Source organism: Tyto alba, unplaced genomic scaffold, assembly GCF_018691265.1.
Source record: "Tyto alba isolate M040663 unplaced genomic scaffold, T.alba_DEE_v4.0 Super-Scaffold_17, whole genome shotgun sequence".
Lineage (NCBI taxonomy): Eukaryota > Metazoa > Chordata > Aves > Strigiformes > Tytonidae > Tyto > Tyto alba.
In genome coordinates, this window is record NW_024881279.1 from 3,590,393 (window position 1) to 3,618,088 (window position 27,696).

The 27,696-nt window shown below is 46.2% G+C and overlaps 1 protein-coding gene across 8 annotated transcripts in view; it reads left to right on the plus strand.

The window, feature by feature from the left end:
- ACSL6 (acyl-CoA synthetase long chain family member 6) overlaps positions 1-27,696 on the plus strand; it is a 57,456-nt gene that overhangs the window by 19,585 nt on the left and 10,175 nt on the right. For 3 of the 8 annotated variants that reach the window (XM_042790008.1, XM_033005969.2, XM_033005970.2), the window contains exons 2-15: positions 5,289-5,509; positions 6,711-6,825; positions 9,226-9,290; positions 9,705-9,806; positions 9,943-10,042; positions 10,590-10,768; positions 11,302-11,334; positions 12,095-12,146; positions 17,046-17,119; positions 20,047-20,259; positions 22,746-22,880; positions 24,037-24,171; positions 25,953-26,048; positions 26,768-26,840. In XM_042790008.1, the coding sequence (XP_042645942.1) occupies positions 5,289-5,509; positions 6,711-6,825; positions 9,226-9,290; positions 9,705-9,806; positions 9,943-10,042; positions 10,590-10,768; positions 11,302-11,334; positions 12,095-12,146; positions 17,046-17,119; positions 20,047-20,259; positions 22,746-22,880; positions 24,037-24,171; positions 25,953-26,048; positions 26,768-26,840 (1,593 nt within the window). Of the gene's footprint in view, positions 1-5,288; positions 5,510-6,710; positions 6,826-9,225; positions 9,291-9,704; positions 9,807-9,942; positions 10,043-10,589; positions 10,769-11,301; positions 11,335-12,094; positions 12,147-17,045; positions 17,120-20,046; positions 20,260-22,745; positions 22,881-24,036; positions 24,172-25,948; positions 26,049-26,767; positions 26,841-27,696 lie in introns of all 8 variants that reach the window. The other 5 variants (XM_033005975.2, XM_033005971.2, XM_033005973.2 and 2 more) reach the window with 4 other exon arrangements.

Here is a 27,696-nt window from a genome sequence, read left to right on the forward strand (position 1 = left end):
CTGTCACTGACCCTGTTTCGGGAAAGCCACTACAGATCTCAGAGCCTGGGGTCTGCGGAGATGAACGTGCGAAAACACAGCTTTAAGAGTTCAGAAAGCTTATACTGTTTCACTTGAGTGAAATCCCTCTAAATCTGCCTCTCTGGAGCGAGATGGTTTAGATCCTGTAAATTCTGTGATGAGTGAGCAGGCGGTGCCGTAGCCAAGGACACGGATCTGTGGTGAGTGCTGGCTGGCTTGGATGATATTCTCGCTGCGGCTCACACGGAGAGGAGCTGCAGGTCTGCAGGCTCGGAGCTGCCGTTCGTAGTTCCCCACTGCAAATAGTTAATTCTCGCAGACAGACTGAAAAGCCGCTGATTTGAATTTGGTTTAGTGCCATCAAGTCAAATGTAAGGAGCCTTTTTTTTGGTGCCTGAATATAGGGATAGTAATTAGACGCTTTGCCCAGTTTCCAATGTAAAATGAATCACCCGCCTCTTCCCTACCCTGCTGTGACTGCGTGGTGGGCAGGAAGATACAGGCATCTCAAAAGGAGTTTTCCTTCCCAAGCCCAAGCGCTGATGTAATGGTAGGAAGGATGTGACTGCACGGCTGCACAGGATGGGTAAAATTTTAATTGCATTATGCATACACCAGTAGTTTGAGGTTGTTCCCACACTGGTTTATGTCACTAAAGCTCCATTGACTGCACTGGAGTTACAGAATCACTTCCAGCGGGGAAAGATCAAAACTGAATCGCACAATAGTGCCATTTGTAACCGAAAAAAAAAAAAAAAAAAAAGAAAATAAAAAAAGACATTGTCCCTGTGGTGATTGCCTGTTAACAAAGCCTGGTTGGTGATTCGAAGCCCGGTGTTACTGCTGGCTGCCCAGTGGCTGGCTGCAGAATCCCTGGTCACCCCAAACCCTGGGCTTGGGAGGTTTCAGGCACGTTGGGCAATTTGGGCAGCCCTGGACTCTTGCCCATGGCTGTACCCTCCTAAGAACTAACCAGCACTTCTTCCTTGCTGAAAACCGCTTTCTTCTGTCCCCCCTTGCAAATTTGTTCCTCTTTTCTCTGCCATGGGAATGTTTTAGAAGTCCAGTGGTAACGTGAAGTCCCGTTTGGAACAAATGGAAATGTCAGTGTTTCCCTGTGCCATGTGCATGGATGCTCTGCACCGCTTGCTCGCAGGGAGCACACAGTGGATTCACCGCAGGTAACAGAAATGGGGCAAAACCGCTGGAAAAGGGGTGTGGAGAGCGTCCCACCGCTGCTCCTGACACCAAGGGGCTGGCAGCGGCTGCTGGCAGTGTGCTCTGGGGTATAACGCTGCCTTGCTGATGGGAAACCCAGCCCAACCGTGCTGGCTTTTAAAAAAATTATTATTTATTTTCATGATCACATGTGAAATGTATTCACAGAGCATGTGACCGTGAGTTTCACAGCTCGATTCAGCTGTGACCCAGGGAGACCCGAGCCCCGTTTCTGCAGGCGAGGGAGAAGCAGCCTCTACTGGGATGGGAGGGTGCCGGGGTGCTTCTCCCCTGGGGTAAGAGGGTTCTGGGGTGTTTCTCCCCTGTCTGGACCACGCTGCTCCTCCCAAACACACCTGGGCCCCTTTCCTGGCCACCTTCCCAAGGCAGGTTTGCAGCCTCAAGCAGATCAGATCAAGTACGGGCTCATCACGAATCACTTCAGGATGCCAAAATCAAGATTAACTGTTGCGAAAGCTGGATGTGCTTTGTAGTGCAAAAATCAAATGTGATCAGAAACGGGGGTCAGCGACTGAAGTTACAGGTCTCAGGTTGAATAAGAGGATTTAAAGGCGCTGGGAACTTCCCTTGACTGGGTAAGTTCACTCCTGAGAACAGGATCTTGCTCTCAATGTTTATGTTTAGTCTTCATTGAGCTTGGATTACTCAGTGAAAGTAGGAAAAGGTAAGCAGATGAGTTTGAAAACCTTCACCTCGCCACATTAGCGCTTGTGCTTAACGATCCCAGGGAGCCCAGCACAAGTCTTGCAGTTGGGCTGAAAACTGAGTGGTTTCTGCTTTCAAGTGTATTTTCTGATATTATTTCCCATTGCTGATATTCCCATCACTGAGGCATTCCCCTGAGATGCCCTGCAACGTACTTCAAATGAGTCACTAAGAAGAACTACTTACATATTTAGTCTTTTTGAATTCAATTAAAGGATCTAAAAATCCTTGCAGACTTTGTGGTCGCAAGAATCTCTAAGTTCACCATAGAAATGTGCTGACCTCCCTGGGCCAGCAGCTTCCCTTGAGCAGGGAAAAGTGAATTTCTATCCTCCAGTCATTTATTTAATCCATCTGATGTGGTTATGAATGAAAGATTTGGGCATCAGTTCCAGGGTTATAATCTGCTGCATGACAAAAGCTTCAGGTTGATGGTAAAGAATAGCTCAAGTAGGAATTTAGCAGAAGGCAGCAGAACGTGGCACAAGTGCTCAGAAATCATAAATGTACCATGAGCACTTGATTGAGATGAATGTTCTGATTTTTACCCCTGGGAGCAGATGGAATAAGTGCAATTTAAGCAGTTTCCCTGTAGGTCTTGTGTAACTTTGGCTGCTGCAGCATGTTTTACCTCGCGGCAGATGCTGCTGACAGCACCCTGCTCGTGGCACTCGGTGGCCCACGCTGCCCCTGCCAGCACCCCAATAAGGGGAATATGTTCCACACAAACTCAGGGAGCATCGCACCCATCGCTTTGCTCAAGCCAAATACCTTCCAGTAATTATAAGCGACTCTGAATTCTGTATTAAAGCATTGTGTCTTTTTTTTTTGACAGATAAAAAGCGCACTTTTGATATCCCCAGAGCAAATTTTTCAAAATCTTGGTACTTACATAAATCACACCTGATACATGTCAAAGGGATGCAGAGTCGATAAAGGTGTGATCGTGCTTTCTTCGTTATCCGTGTTATAACCGAAGTACTTTTATTCCCGTGTTGGATAGGGTCTGTCTTCCAACACTTGTTCTTTTTGTCACAATTCTGACTCTCGTGATCCTTTTGGCAACACATCCCCCCCACAGCAGCGCTGCTGCTGCTTCGTGTTCCCATGAGCACCCTCCCAGCTTTCCACTTCCAGCTTGGCTGCACAGGTGTGTACAAACCACCACTCGCAGGCTGATGTCAAGGGAGTTATTCTCAAGAATTCAGTGTAACCAGCAGCTGTGGCAAACTGGGCAGACACCTTTGGTGGGACAGGCTGTGTTTCTGAGAACGGATAGTTTTAAGTGGGACTTGTTGAAATGAAATATTTTTGCACAAACAGCGATTTCATCGGTAAATGAATAGCTCCCTCACTGAGCACTCCCGCTGTTTGTAGTTTGCTAGTAAAAGTGTGTTGGGCAAGATGCTTTTCATAGCCTGCTGTGGAGAAATATTGAGGGGAAAAGTCAGCGCTCTGTCTCAGTTCATCCTAACATCGTTGCAGCCACGTGGTCAATATTTTATCTGATGTGGAGATTTCTGGAAACATGCTCAAAGCTCAGGAGATAATTACGCCACGGAGGGGTAACATCCTCTGGCTGCTGTTTCATTTGCTGCGATCATTGCAGCCATTCTTGGAGGGGCTGGTTGTGTTCCCTGGGGGTTTGCAGAGTCGGGAGTTCTGGGGGGAGTGGAGATGGCTGTGGGATGCTGGGCTAGAGGCCACAGGAGGGAGGTGGCCCCGCTCTGTGTCACTGCCGCCGCTCCCTGCTGCCCACCACCATGTCGTAGCCCAACAACGGGTGAGGTTAATTGTTTGCTGTGTTTTTTTTTCGCTCATGCAAACTTTAAAAACCTCCTGTGGAGCCTCGTGTGAGGGGTGCCCCACGTTTGCAGGCTGGGCTGTGCCCGCCTCCAGAGCTCACCCAGCACAAATACGGGAAAAGGCTGCGAGAGAGCCGTCCTGACCTTCCGTGTAACCCAGACACTGTTCCCAGGAGGAAAAAAGCTGGTTAGTGTTAACGTCAGTGGTGCCGTTGTGTGGGAAGTCCTGGCCCCCCCATAGGAGCAAAGCCCCCCCCCATTAATCCCTCAGTAGCTCGACAAGCTGGAGCGAGGCCAGAGGGGGAGAAGAAAGGGGCTGCCTGGGCTCCTGTAGCAGAAAAGCTTTTTCTTTAAGATCTTGACTGCTGGTAAAGTCAGAAATAGAGCTGTGGGGCTTAACAGGAAATCTTAACTGTTTGGATCCCCTCCTCTGCAGCGTCTGCTTGGCCTGTGCCTCGCAGGGCTGGCCGTTATTGGAGACTCCCTGGCAGGGAGTTGATACTGGGCTGTTACTGTAAATACGAGTTATTTAAAATGCCTCTTGTGTACTCAACACCCAACACTCCTCCGTGCACAGCCCTCTTTACAGAAAATAAGAGAAGGTTTTCTCTTTGCTTCTATTTCTGGTGCTGTCAGAGCAGTGTGGGGGCGGGGGGGTCCCCAGCAGCCCCGTTGTGTCTGAGGAGCCGAGGCTCCAGCCCTTCTCCTCTCGTGCTGGGACAGCCCGTTGGGGAATGCCCTGGCACTTCTCCCTCCTGAGGGCCACCCATCTCCCCAGCAGAGCACCCTGAGGCCTCACATCTGCTGGGTGCAGGACAGGGGCCCTGCAGTGGTGTGCTTTCAGCCTGATACCCCGGCACTCCCTTATCCCCGCCCCGCAGTCCCCTGTTGTTTCTTCCAGGAAACATTTCAGCGATGAAACGAAACTTTCCTTGGCTCGAATCGCTTATTTACCCTGATGTAAACTGTAAGGAACCCAAAGTTGAGAGTGTCAAGCTGGCAGAAAGGCAGAAAGCGGTGTTTCAGAGCGTGTCGGCACAGCGTTTTGCACGCAGAGGTGGGCTGGTTTTGCCCAGCTCTCCGTGAGCCGAAGGCTCGTGGATGGAGCTGGTGCCGTGCTGCCTGTCCCTGCCAGGGGCTGTGGCCACCCCCCCCATCCTGCTCAGGGAAGGCAGAGCAAGCTCCTGGCAGCCCTGAGCTGTAGCTGGACCCCAGAGCCTTGTCACAGCATCTGCCTGCTGCAGATAATTGCAGCTACAGCGCCCAATGGGCATTTGTACCCAGTTGTCCTTTAGGAGCGAGCTGTCTGCTCCTCCTCATCCTTCTGGGGGTGTTTTCTCCTCTCTCGTATCTCTTCCGCAGATGCTGTTCTTCCTTAGTTAAGGTTGGTGGTGGTGGTCAGCAGAGCAGTGTGTTTGCAACGGCTGAGGAGGCAAAGCACATTCTCCCCTTCCCAAACCGCACGGAGACCCGCGCCGCCCATGGCGTGACCTCACCGCATCCTTCTGACTCTTGCAGAATTCGCTGTTTCACTGGTGGAGAAGATGCAGGCTCAGGAAATCCTGCGGAGCCTGCGGCTCCCCGAGTTTGACGACCTCAGCCAATTTTTCCGCAACCTGCCGGCCACCGCGCTGGTGGGCATCGGTGCCTTCGCGGCCGTCGTTGCCTACTGGTTTGCCAGCCGGCCCAGGGCCGTGAAGCCGCCCTGCGACCTGCGGATGCAGTCGGAGGAAGTCGAGGTGAGGCCGGGGTTCACCTCGGGTTTGCGTGCCTGGAAACGACCGCAGGGGATGTCAGGAGATGCTTATGTTTACTTTGAGGGCTCCCCAACCCCATCCTGACCCCATCAGTCATGTAATGCGCTATGCCAGGGATCACTTCACTCCTTAATTCACCTTTTTCTTTAAACTGGAAAGCTAGAATACAGCCCATTAATTTATTCTCTTAGATTTTCAGTAACATTTTGGTCTTAGCTTTGCTTAACCACCCATGGCCAAAAATTACGGGAGCTGCCCTTGCATGGGAGAAACCACTGAAAGGCAACAGCCGGTATGATCAAATCAGCTGGTACTTCTTATGTGCACCCATTACTGAGTTTTGCCGCTGCAAACTTTGTAATGATAAGAAAAAGTAGATCTGAATCCATGCTTAGAGGCTGAGGAGTTATTAATCTTCATGCTTGCAAAAGGTTTTAAAGTTTAATGAAGCTGGTCCATTTAAAAGAGCAGAAATATTTCTGAAAATTGTTTCCACTTAAATGAATGTCTGAAAGTGTGATGAGAATTTTTAAAGCCTTTTGCGATGTCCTCTCTAAGATGTGGTTGTCTTTAATTCCAACAGCTTTTTAAGAGGGTGGGAGGAATTTACATTTCCCCAGCCAATTTTCCCATGTGGTTAGGGCTTTAACCTAACAAAAAAATTAAAAACTATAATTAAAAAATTTTCTGGTTCACAGTGTGCTCCTGGTTCGGTCACTCTCGCCCTGCCTACCTCCCCTTGCCCACTCCTAAAACATCCCTAGTGAACCCACACACTGGGGTCTCTGCTTTAGTCTGTCCTTCGTGTTGGTCTAGACGTCCTTGAGAAGGTGCCCGTTCTGGGGAGCTGTGGAGCCCAGAGCAGTCGCTCCGCCCAGCACATCCCCATTCCATTTCTTACAGATTTCACTCCTCAAATTTCCTTGGGAAATATCAACCATCTCAGGTGGCAATGAGCCGGGACAAATGCTCCCCTCTGGGCAGGTGGTTCTCCATGTTATTGGGGTGCTGAGGTGGACGTCCCACCTCTCCTCTCCCTTTGGGTGTTGGGGCAGGAACATGGCTGCAAAGGTCCCTCCAGCATTTGGGGAGTGTGCTGTTTTATGGTTTGGGGTTTCCCCACATCTTGCTGGTCTGGCGGTGCTGATGGTTGTGTCACATCGTGTCACGTCATGTCACGCAGGGCCTGGCCGGGGCACGCCGGTCGGTGATCGGAGACAGCTCGCAACTGCTGACGCACTACTATGATGATGCCAGGACCATGTACGAGGTCTTCAGGAGGGGATTCAGCATCTCCGGTGAGAGCATGGTGATGGGGAAGCCTGGGAGCAGAAGTGGGGAGAGGTGGAGGACCAGACGATGTGGAGACTTAAAGGCTTAGGGAAGCTCAGAGCATGTAGAGGTTTAAAGAGTATGGGAGCCCATGAGAGAGTGGGAGGCTCAAATGGTGTAGAGACCCATTTGGACTCAAAGTCCAAAGGAGCGTGGAAGGTCCGAAAAAGAGTGGGAGGCCACCAGAATATGGGAAGCAACAAAATTGTAGAAGCTAGGAGAGCGAGAGGCTGAAAGAATGGGGGAGGCACGAACTGTGGAAAGGCTGGGCTGAAATGGTGCAGGAGGCACAAAGAGTGTAGAAGCGAAGAAACTGTAGGAAGTTGAAGGAGATACAATTGCTGAAGGAGAGAGGGTGGCTGAACGAGTATGGAAGGCCAAAAAAGTGCAGAGGTCCAGAGAGCGTAGAGTCTAAGAGAGTGTGGGAGGCCCCAAAACTATAGAGGGCTATTACATGTGGAAGGCCAAAAGACTTTAGAGACCAAGAAGAGTGGGAGAACCCACAAGTGTTGAGGTCCGAAGGGTGTGAAGGCCCAACAACTTTAGAGGTCAGAAAGGTATAAGAGGCCAAATAAGTGTTGAGGCCGATAAAGGTGTGGAAGCTAATGGCTGATATTTGGAATTTGAAAAAGGTTTGGGAGGCTAATGAGGTGTAGAGGCTGAAAAATGTGTTGGAGGCCAATGAGGTGGAGATGTCAAAGAGGTGTGGGAGGCTGATAACGAGGTGTGGGAGGCCAACAAAGTGTATGGGAAGCCCACTGAGTGTTTAAAGGCTCAAGGAGTGTAGAGTCTCCAAACTTGTAGGAGGGCCAAGGGCTGTAGAGGCCCAGAAAGCGTGAGACTGAAGAGGTATGAGAGGTCAAAAGAGTGTATGAGGCCAAAATCTTGTGGGAGGCTGAAGAAGTGAAGACATCCAAAAAGTTTGGGAATCAACAAAAGCATGGAGTGTAGTGGCCCAAAGAACAAGGGTGACAAAAAGGTGTGGGAGAGAGAAAGCAATTGAGAGGACCACAGAGTGGGAGGCCCAGCAAGAGGACATCTCAGAGAACGGGGGGCCCAAAGAGTGGAGGCCAATGGAGTGTAAAAAAAGTGAAGGGAGATCCAGAGATGGAGGCACGAATAGAGTGGGGGGCCTGAGGGGCAGCGGCCAGGCAAGTGGGAGATGCAGAGAGCAGGAGGTCCAAGGAGTGGAGGCTGAGGAAAGAAGAGGCACAGGGAGGACATAGGTGCACTTTTGGAGCGTAGGGGTTATAATTAGGGTTATTATTTGCAACATGCATTATTTTGTCCTTAACACCATCGAATTTTACTGTGCTGTCTCTTGGTACCACGAGATCTTTTTGCTGTTGCTGGCAGACAGCTTAACATCCTGAATTTTGCAGCATCAGCAAAGCTCATCATACATTATTCATTTCCAGAACATTTTTGAATACATTAAATGGGGCTGATTCGGGCACAGAATGGTGGAACCCAACAGAACTCTTCCTCTGCTGTGAACGCTGATACTTATTTCTGCTTGTTGCTGCCTTTCCATCAGCTACTCATTCAGCTCAACTTTTATCGCACAGCAGGGCAGGATAAGGGACTCTTCCAAAAGCTCTTAGGAAAGCTGTGTGGTGTCTCAGTCTATCACCTCTACCCGTTATCGGTGATACCATCAAAGAGCTCCCACACACTTTTGAGACATCATTTCCTGCTCCAAAAAGCCATGATGGCCCTGCTCTACCACAAATATTTCTGTGTCCACTGCTTATGCTGTCCTGCCTCACTGAACACAACAATTTAATTGTCCAATTATTATTTTCAGTACCACCAAAAGTCCCAATGGAATTGCAAATATTCCACCCTGCAGGACAGGGATAAATAAATAACTCAGTAGGTATGGAGGGATTGATCTTGTGCAGGTAAGTACAGTTAGCAAATTAATTAAACTTTTCAAACATTGCTCCTGTCATGTTGTGCTGTGTATTGTTTTACCCTCCTCCAGAGTAGGCTGTGCTAAAAATAGCGGTTTTCACTTTGAAGTGTTTAAATCAAAAGGCAGCGAAAAACTGTCATCAGACACTAACGCTCCCACTACCTTCAGAGAAATGTCTTTTAATGAGGCTGCTTGGGGGCAAACTGCTGCTGTCCCCTTTGCAGGGAGGAGGATTGAAGTGACTGTTTGGGAGATGCCGGCAGCTGGTCTCCTGTTATCTGCACTTCTATGTTTAATTTGATCGAGCTGGCTGTGAGCTCTGCCCCAGGAGCAGGAGCCAACCCCAGTAACACCAGATTTATTCTTTGGGGGGCTCTGCTGCATCCCCCAGCACGTTAACTCCTGGCACTGCCCCAGTAACTCTGTCCTCTCTGCTTGTGTCTTCCAGAAAACAGCCCCTGCCTGGGGTTCAGGAAGCCCAAGCAGCCCTACCAGTGGCTGTCCTACAAGGAGGTGAGCTGGAAATGACACCCCCGCAGAGTCCTCTCCCCGCTGCCCGGCAGAAGAAGGGGTGTTAAGGGGGTAACATGCACACACTAGACCGGGAGGTTGCTAATGTGCTGTGCGAGGGCTCGGGTTCCCCAGCCGGGCACGTCCCGGCGTTATATAGGTGTGTTGGCTTTTGGGGACCAGCTCAATGCCATTAGCCCACCCCTGACAATGGCATTGACACGCTCAAAGCCACAGGCATTGCCAACCAGAGGTCAACTGCTAGTCAACTACTGATGGCTCATGATAACATAAAAGGTTGGGCTTTTAGATAACAAATATAATTTGAGAGCCTCCCTGTATAAGCTAAGTCTTCGCTTAGTTTGATATTGATTCGAATCCCCTTTTTTATGTATTTTTTTTCCCTGCAAATTCCAGGTGGCTGAAAGAGCAGAAGCTCTGGGTTCAGGCCTTCTTCAGCAGGGCTGCAAGCCATCCACAAAGCAGTTCATTGGTGTCTTTGCTCAAAACCGTCCAGAGGTGAGATTTTAAGTTCAACTTGATGGTGTATTAATAATGCTCCTGACGTGTGAGCTTGCTTTATACCTGAAGCCTGTCCTCAAGTGTGTTAAATCTGCTTCTCTTCTCACCTTCATGCTTCCATGTCCTCCTGCAGTGGATCATTTCTGAGCTGGCTTGCTACACCTACTCCATGGTGGTGGTTCCCCTCTATGACACTTTAGGTCCTGGAGCCATTCGTTACATCGTCAACACAGGTAAAACCAAAATTGATGCAATTTTCTCAGAAACCAGTTTTGTTGCTCAGAATGGTTTGTTTCCTTCTGCTTTCCAAAAGATGGGTGATTTTTACTCACTGAGTGTCTTGAAGTCACTTTGAGAGGTTTCTGGGGAGCTGCGTGTCCCCGCGCTGGGTCAGGGCTGCATCTGCTGCATTTCCCACGTGCTCGGTTGTGCACAGCCGTGGATGGGGCTGCTCTGCCTGTGGGTATTACTCCACAGCCACCCACTCCTGTGTTGCTTCGTATTTTGCCTCCTAGATTTTTTAGCCCACATGGTGAGCAATTTTAGTATTTTGAACTGAATCCCAGAATAATTGTAGATGTCGGCTACAGCTTCGGCATTGATTTAGGTTAGCTAAAACTGCAGTAATTTTCTAAGAGAAATATATGTTATATTCTAGGATTTCTGATGTTAGTCTGAAATGAGTATCAGAATTGATACAATGGTAGGTATCAGCCAGTAGCCAGTCTTGCATTAAAAAAGATTTAATGTAAACAGCTCATTTAGCTGCTTTTCTTCCAGCTGACATTTCCACAGTCATTTGTGACAAACCTGAAAAAGCCAGAATACTCCTCGACCACGTGGAGAGGAGAGAAACGCCAGGTCTGAGCTCCATCATCCTGATGGACCCGTTTGAGAAGGAGCTGACAGAGAGAGGGAGGCACTGTGGAGTTCGCATCCAGACCATGCAGGAGGTGGAGGTAAGTTTGCTCTCCGTCTCCTTTTACTCTGTTTTGTAGTTTCTGTAAAAAGATGGTAAAATATACAGGGACTTGTAAACTGCAGGGCAGGTTCAGTGTCTGGAGAGCACAAAAGAACAGCTTGTGGCTGATAATACTGATGCTCGGTGCAGTTGCCTCAGTGTTATTCCTTGTTGATAGGAGAGCCAACATTTTAAACTTATCTGCTCAAATAAAATATCAGTTGCTACTTAAGCCTGGGAAGAGGGGGAGTTGCTATTCGAGACGCTGTCCTCCTACATGTAAGCCTACAGCCTTACACTTTTATGAAACAGCCTGGATCCAGCTCAACCAACCCAAGCACTGCCTGAAATCTGAGGATGGCTTTGCAGTTAATGCAAGAAACTTTGGATAGAAAAGATGACCTAAGTGTTAGCCACAAATTTTTCGGCTCTAGCTCAAACTCTCCCTTAGTGGTTTGCAGATTATTAGCAAGTGGGTTACACCTCAGGAATTCAAGCGGAAATAATTTTTGTTATTTTAATCTATTTCAGGACTGCGGCCGTGAGAGTCGACATGTGCCTGTGGTGAGTGACCTGCACTGAGATAGCTCATCCTTGCTGAATGTGTTAATGGGACAGTAATTAAAAGCCATTGTTAAGCCACATTAATTCCAGGCGGCACCAGGGGATGTGTTTGCACCCTTGGCTTTCCAGTGGGGTTTCTAGAGCTCAGAAGCAGAACTTGGCAGTATTTCTCTGGGATATTTTTGGAAAAGTGCATTGACGTTTTTCACTGGCTGCTCATATTCATGCAAAACTTTCAAAAGCAGCCTCTGATTTTCAGGCTGCTTATTTATTCATTCATGACCCAAAATAGCACACACATGCAGTGATGCTGAGAATACAGAGGTACTACTGGAAATGGGAGCAACCAGAAGCTTTGGAAAGTTGTTCCCTGTTGTGGATAACCACACGTTTCCAGGATTTATCTGGAAATCAGTAAATTATCTCAAGTTTTCCCACACATCTACAGGTATCAATGGTGTCTTTGAAAATACTGACTGCCAGACAAATATTCTATCAAAGTCTTCTTACACTGAAGCATGCCCTTGATGCAGCTGGACCAAAACATAAAAGAGAAATAGAGTCTGCATCAACCAAAGAAACCTGATAAAAAGAGTTTTATGATGGTCTTTTATATTTGTCAAGGGGAATGAAAGCTTTTTATGGCAGAGCTTAAATACAGTTGGTTTGATCTTTTAAGTTTATACAGTGACAACAGTCTACCATTGGCCCTTCTGCATTTGATTGATGTAATTTTCTTACTCTCCTTGTGTATTTCTAGCCTCCCCGACCAGAAGATCTATCAATTGTCTGTTTTACTAGCGGCACTACAGGTAAAAGAAGAGGCATCTTCATCTCAAAATATTAGAATATATTACCAAATTAATGATTAATACAACCTTAATATGTGCAAACTTGCTGTTAGACTGATATGGTAATATTTCTATGCATTTTTAATATTTAAGAATATATATTTAAGAATATATGTAGATTGCAAATTTAAAAATAATTATATATTGATTTTTCACCTGAATTCCCTGACATGCACTTTGGCAGTACGATTTTCTAGTTGTCTGGAAATCTGCCCATGTTTCTGCTTCCCATTTTGCAGTGTAGTTGTGAAGCGTTTGGTTGATTTATATTTATCTTCTGCAAATGTTTAAAAACCCAAAAAATGTGGGTCCACAGGTTTCCATTCTCTGTATCCTAAGCACACCAGTGTCCCCAGCCCCACCAATGTCCTGCTGGGGTGGGCTCGGGGACGAGCCTGGGCAGCCCACACTGCTGGTACTCGCATACCACTGGCTCCTTTTTCTCGGAAAGAAGCAGCATCATTTTCCTGCATCTGCTTAGCAGACGCAGTGCTTTCTCCTCTCTCCAGACCCTGGTTTTCATACAGCGTGCAGAAATTTCCTACTCTTGAGAACTCACCCTCTGTAACATCTCCCAGAAAGCTGTACAGGCAGTGCTTGTACGAGGCGTGCTTGCTTGGGACACTGCTTTTATACTTCCCTGCAGGGAGGGCCATGCTCCAGGGACTGCTGGAGCAGCTCTTCCAGGTTCACCTGTGCTCTCAGGATTGCCTAACGCTTGGTCCTCCCCCAAAGCATCCTCGATTTGGCCTCTGATCCTTTAGGCAAGCAGAAGATGCCACTTGACAGCAAGCTGCCCTCCAAGAAGGGAGTTGCTTGTGCTGCTCAGCCTGCAGAGCGCAAAGCCTGCAGATGAGGCCGAGCAAGAGGGGACGTCTTCGTCTTCCACCTTCTGGAGAAGACTTGTACTGCACATCAGGTAGGCAACTGCTTTATCAACTCCCAAGCAAAAACTCGAAATGTATTACAAGGCTTTGTTTTGTTCTGTTTTTTTACCTTCATGCATCCTTCTGAGTTTTGAGGTCAGTGCACTTCAGAGTACCCCAGGCAGTGCACTGTGAGAAAGGAGCCCGTGACTCTGTCTCAGCTGTGGGAATTCCTAAAAGGAAAAGATTGGAGCTAGTGCAGGATGTGGACATCACGGCCATGTGAGCTGTGAGCACCGGCTGTGCCAGTAAAAAGTGGCCGGACACAAATGGGAATTAAAGGAAGCCAAAGGAGCCATGCCTACAGAGAGAGTGGGGCACAAATTGTTTGTGTGGATTTTAAAGTCCAGAGCAATTATTTTTTTCAAGTCACATTTTTGTTTCTAAATAAGAATTTCTGAATAGAGAAAGGTTTTGTGATTTTCTTTTTTTACTTGCAAATGCAATCATGGGCCTGTTTCTGACTTGGTGATTTTCTTAGGAACATGTCTGAAGTTACAGAAATAGGACAACAAGGGAGCTCATTTGCTTTCTCCCATCAGAATCACAGATTTCAAATTCTGCAAATCATCTGCAAACTAAACTCTTGCATAGCAGTGCTTTGTGAGCCACCAGCCCATCCTTTGCTGCTGGAGGACTTTGCACATCACTTTCTGGCTTTTCCAGGGATTGCATCAACACTCTGCTCTGTTGTCCATGTTGTGTTTTGATGTAAAAGGCCTGGATTTTTGTATACCCCATGTCAGGATATTTCAATGACCAGATTTAGAATTTTCTTCCACTGGTTATGTTCTCAAAGTCTTTTTCAATTCTGAAGGGCTCTAAATATTTTTGTACAGTGTGAAACAAATCTTAGCTATAAAGTTTGTGAGCTGGAAATTGTAGAATTGGAAAAAATGTTAACTGTTTTTATAAAATAAACCCAGAAGCAGACTTTAATGGGTGTTATTCTTTGATAGGATCAGATGTCCAAATGCCTTCGCATGAAGAAGGGAAGAGGCTGAGGCTGCTGAGATCAGAAGACAAGACCAACTTTCATTGTTGTACGAAGAAATCATCCGCATTCAGAAATGGTCCAAAGGCACACAGACGTCCCCAAACCATCAGGATATAATTTTTCGTAGTGGCTAATTCAGAGAAGTAAACTGTCATGTCCTCAAGGATCTACCTGTAACCATTTGGATAAAAATTGCTTCCCAACAGTTTCTCACAGCCTGTCCCTGACTGCCAGAAGCTCCCAGGGGAAGGAAAGTGTTTACATCCCAACATGCTGACAGATCACAACACTGAGTTCGTGCTGGAGCTGCTATTTGAAAGACCCATTTAGCAACGTGGAAAAGGTTCTTCTGCTGCTTGTGAGAACTGGCAAACCAGCCTGGCACCGAGATAAGGAGAAATTGCCATACCCAGGCTCTTAACTGGCCGGGATTGCAGTGCAACCATTTCTGTAACAGGACGCTCACAAGGTGGAGCTTTATGAGAAATTCAAACTTGAGAGCACTGTTACAGATCTGGCATTGTTTTTTATTTTTTTTAAAAGAAAAGCGGTATCACTACCAACCTTTTTCTCTCAAAGTGGTAATTGTGGGAAAGAGCTTGTAGCAAAGGGCACCTGTTCTGCTGGGTTAACTCTTAGAACTGCTAAAGAAGGTCAAACTTTACAGCAGTCCCCCAGCCTAAAAAGCTGCAGCTCCCTCATGGCAGCAAGGTTTGTTCTGGATTTCTCCTGCTGAAGCTATCCAACACTGCTCTGCTTTGCCATCAACACCACAGCCTGTCCGGGATGCTGAACCTGCCGCGGGCAGGACGTGGGGCAGGAGCCAGGACGTTCCCCCTGCTTCCAGGTGTGTCGTGGTGATTTGAGCAGAGGTACTCAATTTGAATTAAAGTCCAAGGTGGAGTAGAGTAAATGAGTCTGAGGTCTCAAAGCATCTGAGAAAGCTTCCCAAAAAAATGAAAAAAAAAAAAATCTGAAAGGCTGTGTTAAAGTCCAGGAGCCAGATCTGCTGTTGGTATAGCTGGAGGACGCAGTTCTGAATTTCCAAACCAGAACTAAGTACGGGTTGCCGACGCAGAGAAACTTGTGCGACGCTGCAGGAGTACAGCTACTTGTAGAATTGCAGGGGCTGAGGAAGCATATTTGGCCAGACATGACTAAAATAACACAAGCAATTGCTGGGGCGTTGGCATGCGTTTAAAACCAATGTAGTTTCGTGGAGTTTTCTTGAGGTCTGGATCCACATGTGGACCCAGCTGTGAAAATAAGGACCTCGAAACAAAGCCTGCCTGAGCTGGTGCCCACAAGCCTGACTGTACAACACGACAGGACAGGAGCGGTTGTGGTTGGTGAAGATGTCAGCCCTAGCTTCACCTCGGAGCTTTGGATGAGGATGAGCACGAGGGAGACCAAAATACCCTCCTGTGTTCATCTGCAAGCATTTGGGACTGAATTACTCAAAGGCACTTGGAACGCCAAATATGTATTTTCCATAAAACACGTTGTGTTCAAAATGCCCCGCTTTAGTGCAATAAATGCGTGCAATAATTACAAGTTTTGTGGGGGCCTTTATTTGGTTATTTGGGAGGCTGAGTAGAAGCTGTGGCAGTGGAGCTGGCGGGGCACAGGGCTCAGCACCGTGGGTGCGTGCCCGTGCCGAAGGGCTGCCAGCCACACGGCCTGCAAACTGCTCTGAAACCGAGAGGATTAAGTTAATTTTCCTGTGCTGAAACTGATTCACCAAACAGCTTTGCCCCGTCCTAATCTGATTTAAAATTTCGTGAGGCTGGTGCGTCCGTCGTTATCTGTAACAGCGTTGTGAAGGTACCGGGGGCATCCCTGTGCAGGAACCTCCTCCGATCTTCCTCCGCACGGAATATCGGGAGCTACGCTGCAGTGGCGTGATCGAATTAAAACAATCTGCTTAAAAACACGCTGGAGAGAGAGGGGCGGGCTCTGTAATCTTTATTTGAGCTGAGCAACACCTTCTTTCGGAAATAAACCCTTGGAGGCTGATGAAAAGGGACAGTGCTGGGACAGGAGGACGTGCAAAGTGCCAGCGCTGCAGGCAGGGCGTTTGGGGTGGGACCCTCGGCTCCGGTTTGTGCGCTCAGAGGTTTCGACCTGCGCGTTCACTGTTTAACAAACACCATATTTTGGCGTATGACCAAAAAAAAAAAAAAAAAAAAAAAATCCAGAAATTGTATTGCAGTGCGAAGGGGGATTCTCGGATCAGGAGGGAAAAGAGGGTGAAAAGGCAAATCCTGCTGGCGGGTGAGGTGCTGCAGGCACGGTGCCCAGCGCTGGGGTGATGCCTTGAGGCTTTGCCAGCTCCCTGTCCCTGCCTCCAGGACACTTCTGCTCTGCTCCTGACAAGAGGGATGACTTCCCTGAATTGCAGTCTCATGGGGTCTTCTTGTAGCCTAATTTTTGCCATGTATTATCTGTTTTCTGCTTCGTTCAGGTTATCCAGTGCGCTGGCTAAGTAAGAGCTTAGCAGCCTTTTAAATGGGGATTGTTGGTATTCAAGATCATTCTTAGTCAACATCTGTATTAAATAAATCCAAGCCGGGAACAGCCAGCCAGTTCTGACGGCCATGCTCATCAAGGAGCTCCATCCGAGTGCTCTCATCAATTGCAGTTGGGTTGTTTCTGATGGAAGCTTGTTCAGAGTCTCCAATAGAAATATTTGTGTTTACAGGATTGTTTTATTGCATTTTGAGTATTGCTGTAACTGCTTTTGGTGCATTTTTCTGCACAGAAATGACTGTGAAAATTACAGAAGTTGTAAAATTAAAAAAAAAAGGAAAAAAAAAAAGATAACTTAATATTTTAATCATTTTCTATTTTGTTTTTTTTGGGGGGTTTTTTTTTGGTTATGTTTTTGGATATTACCTACTGGCTCATCTCTTAAAATTACTCTTTGTTTTCTTTCAGGAAACCCCAAAGGTGCTATGCTGACTCATGGGAACGTGGTTGCTGATTTTTCAGGCTTTTTGAAAGTGACGGAGGTGAATACCCTGGTCTAGAAAATGTTGCCACGTGCAAAGTGTGTGGGTTAAGCTGTGTCCCTGCACGGGCTGGAAATGTGCTCTTGCAGATAAGAGGTGCAATTTCTCTTACTCAGAGGGCCAAATCTGTGAAAATGGGAGCGGTCTGAGCTTACAGCACTGGAGGGCATTAAATCCCCTTCCCAGCACTGGCTCCCTGACTCTGTAGGGCACAAAGTGCTTCTGAGGAGCAATGCTGGCTCCTGTAAATCAATTAACTAACTCCATTTAAAGAATCAGGAGAGCAAACGAGCCCTGTACAGTTGCAACTGGGGCTTGAAAAAGAGTACAGGGTCCACTTGCGCTCTTTGTGTCCCCTTGTGCCTACGCAGTGGGCTCATTTCTTTGAAAGCTCTCTGCATATAAAGTGTGTGTACGTATATAAGAACATATATGGTTTTTACAAGAACGGTTAATTTCATTGATGTTAAAGTATGTCTCAGTTTCTGTTATACATATTTTTAAAAAGGCTGGCCAAGTACCCACACAATATGTTTCAGGCAGTATATAAACCTGTGTTTAGAAACAATATAGGAAGCGGAATTGCTTTAGCACAACATATTAAGGATTTTCTACAGCTTGTACTTAACAAATACAAAAAATTGGTCTTTTTTTTTTTTTTTTTTTTGTAGTAAACAGGCAATTCTATAAGCTAGTGATGTATACATGGGATGGACAGTTTGTCACCTTATACCCCTTGCTGGTTTTATCATCGGTGCTGAAAATACTGGAGTCTCAGTATCATAATCCTTGAACTTTCTGAGATTCCCAGACCGCTGTTGTAAAGAAACTTGGACACGTGATGTGAGAAACCCCACTGACCTCGTGTGTTCAAGTATTTGCAGGGTTGTGGCTCCAGTAATCTCCAGTATGAAATGCCAGTACGGCATGTTGCTGCAGCCAGCCCTCGGGCTTGGCAGCGTGGAGCTTTCGCTGGGCTCAGGGGCAGCGAGATGCACAGATGAAACCTGATGTGTAGATGAGTCTTCAAAGGGCAGGAGTGTTTATTTTGGAAGAGAACTAATTTAGAGGGAGCCGAGGGAACTTGGCATCTTCCAGGACTGGCCCGCAGAAATGGATTTAGTGTTCGCTGATGGTAGTGGGACTCTCTGATTGATCTGGAAGGTATCAGATTGAAATGCAAATCTGGTGTAAGTGGCTGTAAATTCGATAGCTTCAGTCACCAGAGAACTGTTGGTGAGAGTGTAAATGCCCGTAGCCGATCCAGACGATCAGGGCAATGTCTAGCCACAGTAATGAAATCAAGCAAAGTGCAAAATACTTGAAAGTAATATAAATTAATAAAATAAAAATACCTAAAGCTAAGAAGTACTGTAGATTTGCTGTTTATACACTCTTGTGCCAGTTTTGCTTAGTTCAGTGATTTTTATAAATGAACATTTTTTGAAGTGAACCTAGCACTTTATTATAAGGTTGTTCTCAAATGCCAAGAAGCTGTTTTCATTTTTACATTTAACTGGACAGCTGTGCCAACTGTGAAATACTATTCAATGTCATCATTTTGGTCTGATTTAAAAGCAAATCGTTTATTTTCTAAGCACTTAAAGCAGTATAAAAAAAAAAAAAAAGCAGCATAGTTAGTGATGCTAATGGTTTTACATTACTGTGCTTGCAGAAAATGACGCCAATTTGAAATAATGTATAAATAGATCTGCAGGCCCTAATGGCTTAATTCAGACTGACACATAAAACAATATGAAACTGGATGCTGAAAACACCCACGTGGTCAATCGTGTTTGACTTCACTAGGTAATGGTTGGGAGGGCATACCTAAATCTGACTTGCCCAGATTTAACATCAATAAAATATTCCCTGAGGAAGAAAGTCGTGTGCCTCCATCCACCGCCGTGTCCCAGATCACGGACTATCGATTCTGTCACAGCAGTGGAGATGCAAAGTGGGTGTAAACTGCTAATACTGTGAGCTAATAGATTTTATACCCATTTTCCACTAACCACTGGCCTTGGTGCAAGTTATTGGGTAATCGTGCTTTCAGTTTTTCTAATCCATAATATTATGGCAAGCCTTACCCTTGGAAATGCAGGTAGAAAGGCTACTTTTCTTTTGGGGCGTGGAACAAGTAAGGCACTTGGGGCCTTTGTTTATTCCAGCCTGCAAGACAGAGTTAAAACCTTGGCAAACTGAAGACTTTGGTCATTTTTATTTTTTTCATAATTTGTCCAGTCTTCTCTTTCGCCACTGCACCTGTCTGTGGGGCAGTGTTAATGCACTTAAAATCACATTTTAATCCCTTAAAATGATGAGAGACACTAACAGAAATTATTAATTTTTGCAGCTGAAAAAAATCATTAATTTCTCCAACATATTCTGTCTCAAATCAATGATTAACCTAAGGAAAAGAAAAAAATCTATAGCTCTGACTCTCACTGTGAATCATTGATGGGCTCTGTGCAGTATGGAAAAATGATGTGTCTGTAGAGCCCCGCGGATTTCCAGGAGGCTCCTGTGGGTTTGCGGCGGGATCCTGCGGTCCTGCACACCGCCGAGAGTGCAAACCATGGTCTCAGCACCTCGTTGTAGAAAGCAGAGAATAAAACTCGGGTTCTTTGTCAGGGTGAGCCCCCGTTTCCAGCGTGAGCTGTGCGGTTACGATATGCCTTCTGCCATGGAGAGACCTCTCCATTGCCCTCTGTGTACATCTCCCTGCTCTTTACTCCTCCTGCTAACTGAGCTTCATTGACGCTGTGGCTTAACGCTTCACTTCGTACGCTGCTCCCCTCCTCTCTTGACAATCTTTCCCCTTTTGCTCCTCTGGTGCCATTTTTCTTTTTATTGTTTTATGACTTTCTTGTTGTCTTCCTGTCAGTGTTTCTTTCCTTTCTGTCTCCCATGCCCTTCACCTGCAGAAAGTGATCTTTCCGAGACAGGACGATGTGCTCATCTCCTTCCTGCCTCTGGCTCACATGTTTGAAAGAGTTATCCAGGTAAGAAACCTGCCTGAACTGACGAGGCCTCGTGGGGCCCCTTGTGTTTTCTTCCAGAGTCAGTGGTCTCCTACTTGTGAGGATGTACACATTTCCTATTTGCCTTTAGCACACATGTTTGAGAGAATGGTACAGGTAAGGTCCTAGTGTCAGTGGAAAGCATCTTTTTCCACGCCAAACAAACAAACAAACAAAATAAATAAAATACTAAATAACCAGCGATATCTTGTAGCACTAAAAAAGCTTGTACTCCAGAAGCGCCACGTGCATGACACCAGGGCCCGGCCCCTGGCCCCGGTGACATGGCCCCGAGTCCAGAGCCATTCCAGGAGAGTTTCCCAAGCTCTCCAGCTTACACCAGTGGCTCTGAGATTGGAAAGCAGCCCTTCGTCCACGCGCAGAAACTGCTACCTGCACGAATTTGTGGGCAGCTTTTCAAAGCACTCTAGGATCAGGTATCATGGGAGCAAAAAGAAATTCATGCCGTTTTCTACATCAGCTAAAAATCCCTTTTTATTGCATAAATTAACCAGGTCTGCAAAAAACTTGCAGAGGCTGAAAAAGAGGAAACTAAGATCATGGTGTGACACATGTGATCCTGCTGGCAGGGCAGTGTATGGCAGGCATTAACTGGAAGCCAGCGGCCCCTGGAAATAATGGCAGATAAAGGTGCTAACTCGTGCCAGCCCACAGAATTGACTTTTCCCACCTTTCTCTGAAAAGGCAGGTGCTCGGCTGGGCTGCAGCCACTGTGCATGGCATCAGCTGAGCTCATCCCATCAATTCTCCTGGCCCGAGAAGCTGCCAACCAAAAACTGATCCAGTATGTGAAGATTGGATCTGGATTTAGTTGCAGCTCTGTACTTTCTCAGGGAGGACTGTTTTGGGCTGAAAGCATACTTTTTGAGTCAGACAAGCCCCCTTCTTCTTAGTAGCATCTGTGCCAGAAATAATATATTCTGCCCTGCTAAAAAACTTGCAGATTGGAAGTGAAAGTCCATGAAAGATTTGGAGAATTACAGCACAGCCTTTCTTCAGATGTAAGGCAAGTTGGTCAGTATGCCACCACTATTCAGGCAAACTGCTTTCCCAGCAAGTGAGAATATAATTATTAAAAAGTCATCTGATGGGGGGAAAAAATACTAGAAGCATTTGAAATAACCTCATTTCACATCATGTTGCCATTTTGAAAGGGGCAGGCCTCCAAACAATGTTCAGGTTTATCCTCCCTGCTAAAAAAAAAAACCTCAATAATATAAAGCTTTTTTTCAGAAGGGCTAAAAAGTCATTTTCAAAAGCGTTCTGAACAGCAAGCACTGTGTCAACTTCCCTAGTTTTAGCCAACATTATTAGTTCTTGGAATTTGCAGTTAAAACTATACAGGTACATTTTTAAAGCTAAAAGTTTCTAGTAGATACTTATAATTCCCAATGTCCCAATGAGCACACTGATTATATTTTGATTATTTTTTTTTTTCTTTTTTAATTCATGTGCACGTGCAGTGTAAAACACAAATTTGGCAGTGTGATGCTCGTTAAACCCACATCACATGTATAAAATTCCCGTGGTTTCAGCTGATGGAGAGACGGTTGACAGAGCAGTGGGAGCTCTCCGGTTAGCGTCACAGATTTTCAGGAGTAGCACAAAAAGACTTCGGTGTCTCTTAAGGAGTTTTAAACTGGTTTAGTTCTTTGGGGGAGACAAGTCCCCCGAAGGGAGCTGATGTTGTCAGCGCTGCCCCTGCAGAGCTCGGGAAGGCTGGGCTCCGCTCGCGGCACCGCGGGCGCTTCGCTGCAGATGCCTTCTCCCGCTTGCGCTCTGAGGGCAGGGTAGCGATGCTGGTCTCCAGATGCTCTCCAGCCATCGAAAGCCCATTTAACCACGTCAGTGGCTCGTCCTCCGTGGGGTCACGGACTCCCAGAGCCACTGCTTCAGCTGCCTGTCGGCTCATCGCAGGCGCCCGCCCTGCCCCGTCCCGCACAGCCAGCTCTATTCCGACCCGATCAAAGCGGCCTGTTTTCTCTCCCAAGTACAAAACTTCTGGATCTGTAGCTTCCATGCAAGAAGAGCACCTTTTATGAAGTGGGCTTCTATTTCTGGGATACAGGATCAGGCACTGTATTGCTAACGTAGTCTATGTTGTTGTATTTAAACAAAACTAAAGTATTAACACCTAAAAACCGGCTGCCGCTCAGTACGTTTTACGTTTCTTAATATTCATTTCTTTATTGACAGTAGGTGCTCGTGCTTTGAGCTGCTATGGTAGGTCTGGGCTTCAGAGGAGAAGTTCAGATCCAGAATCTGACTGTAACTCGGACTTCTCCATCCCCGAACACAGGGGATGAAGGGAAATCCCTTCTAAAAGCTTTGGTTCCTTGTTTTTCTAGAAACAGTGGCAAACTTGGTGGATGCTGAATTGCCAGTTCTGACAAGTGCCCAGAACTATCTGTATACTTCTGTTCAGTGCAAAATTTATAGTTACTTTTACACATATTTCTAAAGCCCCATTTTTGCCTACTTCAGTAGAATTTTAGGAAAGGCACTTCAGTGCTTGGGAGGGATGCTTTGCCATGGGAATTAAAAGCAAAGAGGTTACACGTGTTCCTTTTTCTTCCCATCAGTCTGTAGTATACTGCCATGGAGGGCGAATTGGGTTCTTTCAAGGAGATATTCGTCTCTTATCCGATGATATGAAAGCATTGCGTCCAACCATCTTCCCTGTCGTGCCACGGCTGTTAAACAGAATGTATGATAAGGTGAGTATAATTTTGCTCTTTTTTTAATAATAAAGTTTATGTCCCTTTAGGACTTATGTGAAAGAGTTCCCTTGGTCATGGAGATTTCCTGAGCATATTATACTGTTTCTGCCCTACTGCAAAGACATTCTTACCCTGGGTAACTGATACAGCTGTTCCAAATTCTACATCTGTATTATGTTGATTTACATGGACTGCAGATGTGGCTAGTGCATGTTAATATGAAACCCCTATGTATAAATCTCTTACCCTGTTCTCACTGAGGTTATTAGTGACATTTCCAGAGATAAGGGATTTTTTCATCACAGAAACACCAGTCAAAGCTGGTAACGCCAGGAGTTTTTGTGCCCTTCAACCAGTTTTGGAACTGGAATCGCTCTTTCTGGTGGCAATGACAGCTGAAAATCAGGAACTGCAAAAAGACTGTGAGGATTTAGGCAGTGTAAATGTGAGGTTGGCTTTTGGATCTAGAAATCTATAAAACTAAGAGGTGGTCTTGAAAGGTATTTAAGGTAGGCATCTCTGGTCAGCATGTTAAATCCCTTTGACCAGCTGGGAACATTTATTCCTCAGAAGACTTATCCTCTAAAGAAGAGCTTAAGCACAAGCTACTGATTCAATTTTTCCCCAAGGTCAGGACTGCTGGATCAGGGCTTCTGGTGCCTCGTTAGAGGGATGGGCACTGGGGGTTTCTTGTTTGTGGAGATGTAGTTCATGCTGGTGTCTGATTAAGCTTAGGTAAACGCAGCCCCCATCACCTCATCAGCCAGCGCTGATACCTGCCTTAGTATTCAAGTTGCTCATTCCTAGTTGCTCAGATAGCGTGATTTCACTGAATCCTATCATGAAAATCATATAGAAATAGCAGTCATGTAAATCTAGTCAAAGCCTACCCCATCATCCCCTCTGTTTTTTTTCCCAAGGGAACAGCAAGTACAATAGCGAATGGAGTGAAACAAACCACTCTTTTTTTTTTTTTTTTTTTTTTTCTTTAACCCCCAAACAAAGCCTTAGTGTAGTTGTATTTAACTGTACTGCTAATGTAACTATACCCTACCTGGCACGGGTCGAACTTTGTGGCTGTAATTGTAAGAACAGCTTTTGATGTTTTCTCTCTCTCGGGTGCCGCGCTGCCTGCCGCCCCGCGCTCCTGCAGATCTTCAGCCAGGCAGACACGTCCCTCAAGCGCTGGATTCTGGAATTTGCTGCAAAACGGAAAAAGGCTGAAGTTCGAAATGGGATTATTAGAAATGATAGTTTGTGGGATAAGCTTTTCTTTAATAAAATACAGGTAAGCAATTTAAGAAGTGAGTCTAAAGTCAAAGAACTGTAATTTCTTCTGGCAATGACTGGTTTTCTGTAAAGTCAGTGAGATCTGCTTGCCTGGCAGGCAATTGCTACACATTAGTGAATAGCAGACAGAAAAATTGAATGGAAAAAGGAAATGGAGCACAGTGTGCTGTTCCATTAACTTTTGCCACATTTATTTTTATTTGTGTATTTATTTTTAAACACCATGCATAAGATGCCCAAATTTCAATTCTGTTAGGGATCGTTTTTCAGAGGGGAAGGGAGAAACACAAGGCAGACGAAGACAGCTTTTGCCATATCCCTCCTTCAGCAGCGCTGAGAAATCACCTATTTGCAGAAAAGTGCCTGTTTTTTGCAGCTCTGGGGTACAAGCTGTTCCCCTGCACGGGCACCGAGGAGGTGCAGAGTTACTTGCCCTCTGCCAGGGGACATTGCCCAGAAGCAGGACCGGACCCTCTGACACCAGAGCTGCTGTCACCTCCATCACCATTTGGGTGCTCTGCCCTGGGGGGACTGGGCACCCGCCGCGGGCTCTGCCCGTGCCCCACGGGTACCCCACCCACAGGCAGGGGTGAGGATTCCATCGAACCGACTCCTGTCTCCTGCCAGTGGGGATGAAATTCGGGAAGGTGGTCAGGAAAAGGGGAATAACTGATCAAAGAGATGTTGCTCCAAAGCCTTCTGCACATTCTCTACAGATATGATTGGATTTAGGGTTGGGTTTCAGCTGGGCATGTTCAAAACTGCTTTATTCCCTAGGAAAACAATGATAAGGGTGTAGAGAAAAATGCACGTGTAAATCATGGTTTAACAAGAAGGAAAGTAAATCAGAATGCCCTGCTTTGTGCCACACATCTCCTCAGTAAAAGATTAAATTGGCTTTAAAGCAGGCTTTTTGGGCTCAGTACCACTCCAGGAGGCTCTGATTACTTCATTTTTTAAATTGGGTAACTTATCTGGAGACATGCCACTTTATTTTTAACTAAAGAAACTGACTGTACTTTTCATCTGCGGATTAGTTGTCCTCAGTGTGCAAAGATAGCCGAGTTCACACGATGCTGACAGGAGCGCAGGCATGAGGCAAGCCAGGCTGCATAGTGATTTGGGATCTGGTGAGACTGGCAGACTCAATCAAGAGTTGTTCTCTTTTGTGCTGGGTTTTCTTTTTTGCTTTTAGAATAAGAAAAAAGGAAATGAAGTAGGGGGAGGAGGGGGAAGAAGTAAACCACGACACAGAAGTCGATGCAATACCCTCCAGAAATATTTGGAAGTCATCTGCCTTAAAAACAGGACAGCATTATTTTAGATGGCTTGGGAGCCAATTCATTAAAAATGACAAATAAACAAAGAAAACTTGGTGGGGGGGGAAAGGGTCTGGCTTTTACCAAGAGTTCCCAGAGCCAGATGTGCTTCCTGCAGGATGAGGCAGCCTGCCCGGGCGCGGGCAGCTGCAGGAGCGGGCACTCAGCAGCTCATCCTCCGAGAGACGTGGGACTCCCGCCCCTGTACACCGAAGGGATTTTTCTTGGGGCACCATTTCTACCTGCGAGGGGGACAGTTACTGCTCTTAAGATTTAGCTGGCTTTTTATCCCTAAGAGAAAGATTGAGAGCCAGTTTCTATTTCCATAGCACGGCTGCGTCTGCTCTAGAGAGGGCGTTTTGTGCCAAGCTCGTACAAGCAATACTTTGGGGCGCTGCTGGTTTTGCCACCCGTAGTCATTTGGGATGCTTTCTCTCGTTTCCCTCCTGCTGTCAAACAGGCAAGTCTCGGCGGGTGCGTTCGCATGATAGTGACGGGCGCTGCCCCCGCGTCTCCCACTGTGCTGGGCTTCCTCCGCGCCGCCCTCGGATGCCAGGTGGGCTGCTCGGGGATGTTCGGGAAAGGCGAGGGGTTAGAACCAGAGCTGCTCCACTCCCGCAGCTGTGGGGCTGGAGAGGGAATGACTGGGGGCTCTGGGAAGCGCCCATGCAAGAGCTGCCAAGGGGAAAAAAAAAAAAAAAAAAAAAAATCATAGACTCATCTCAGCACTTAATTATGTGCAATTAAATGGGCTTGTGCGTGGGCTAGGAGCTTTGTTGCACGAGGTTTATTCTATATACAAATGGAGAAAGATAATCTTCAGATGGCAATTTAACCCCCCTAAGACCTCCACTGCATTATTTCTCTTTGATGAAGAAGTCGAGGGCAACTAAAAGGCCTCATTCAAGAGCCTAAAATTAGGCAGGGGAAAAAAAAAAAAACCTAAAAGGTGTATTTTCAAAGTGTCCCACAAAAATACCTTTTTCCCCACTAATAAATTCCTCTCATAGAGTAACATACTTCTTGATTCACAAGCTAATTGTTGAACTTCTCACTACTTTCAGCTCTACAGGGCCTTGATAATTCATAGGCATGGAAATTAATTTTTATATACAGTAAGAGCCAGGAATAGTGTCCCTGTGTTAAACATGCACCCGTGCATTGCACTGGCAGGATTAGCTCCCAGGACTGTGCAGCAGAAGGCAATTTTTAGAATTTTATTCTGTAATAGTGAAGTCATCTATGCTGTTTTAAAGACGCCTGTTTCTTTGTCAGGTTTATGAAGGTTATGGCCAAACAGAATGCACAGCTGGATGCACCTTTACGACCCCAGGTGACTGGACATCAGGTAACGATTTTCTTCCACCATTTCCAGAAAGAAAAGAAATGCACATTTCTTTAGAAAATTCTGGACTGTAACATCACAAGGTGTTATACAACATTTGCCACTGTGTGAATAATCTTCAGCAAATGTCGCGTTCCTATCACTAGTCCAGAATAAATACACAGGGATCAGATGTTGGGCACGTTTGCTGGGGAGATTTGGAATTGTCCCTTGAGCTGTTATTTGCGATACTCTCATCTCTGCACTCCCGGCTCTGTGAGTCCTCTCTAGAGCACTGGAGGTGAATTTAATAGGGTGTTTGTTAGAATGAAATGCTGGAACAAAGAAAAGATTAATACATTCATGTACTTAGCGAGCAAACTCAGGCGTTGAATACAGATCCAGCACTACTCAATATTTTATCTATTTCAGGCTTTCAAAACTTTTGAATCTTGACAAAATCAGATAAAAATTAGCACTGAGCAAGGTCTAGTTAATACATACAAGTACTGCAGCTTAATTTCTTCTTTATATAATTAATCAGTATTTAGAAAAGTGTTTTGAAGTGGATAGCGTACTCATTCAAATGAATACTAGTAGGAAACGTGGACATTGGATATTAATGTATCTGGCCTGTTAAACATTTCCTTCTTTCCAGCCCAGATTTTCCGTGGCTGGAGAAGAGCACATGCTTTCTTCTCCCAGCACAAGTGGACATCTCTTTGGTTTTCTTCAAACCAAAACCAGCCCCTTGCAGATGCTGGTGTGTCCCGGGGCTGGCAGCCCCCCGGAGAAACTGTAGGGGTGGGGGGAACCGTGTTCGGCGTCACATCGCTGCAGTGTGGTATTCCCAGGGCTCCAGAGCTTTGTGTGCTTTTAT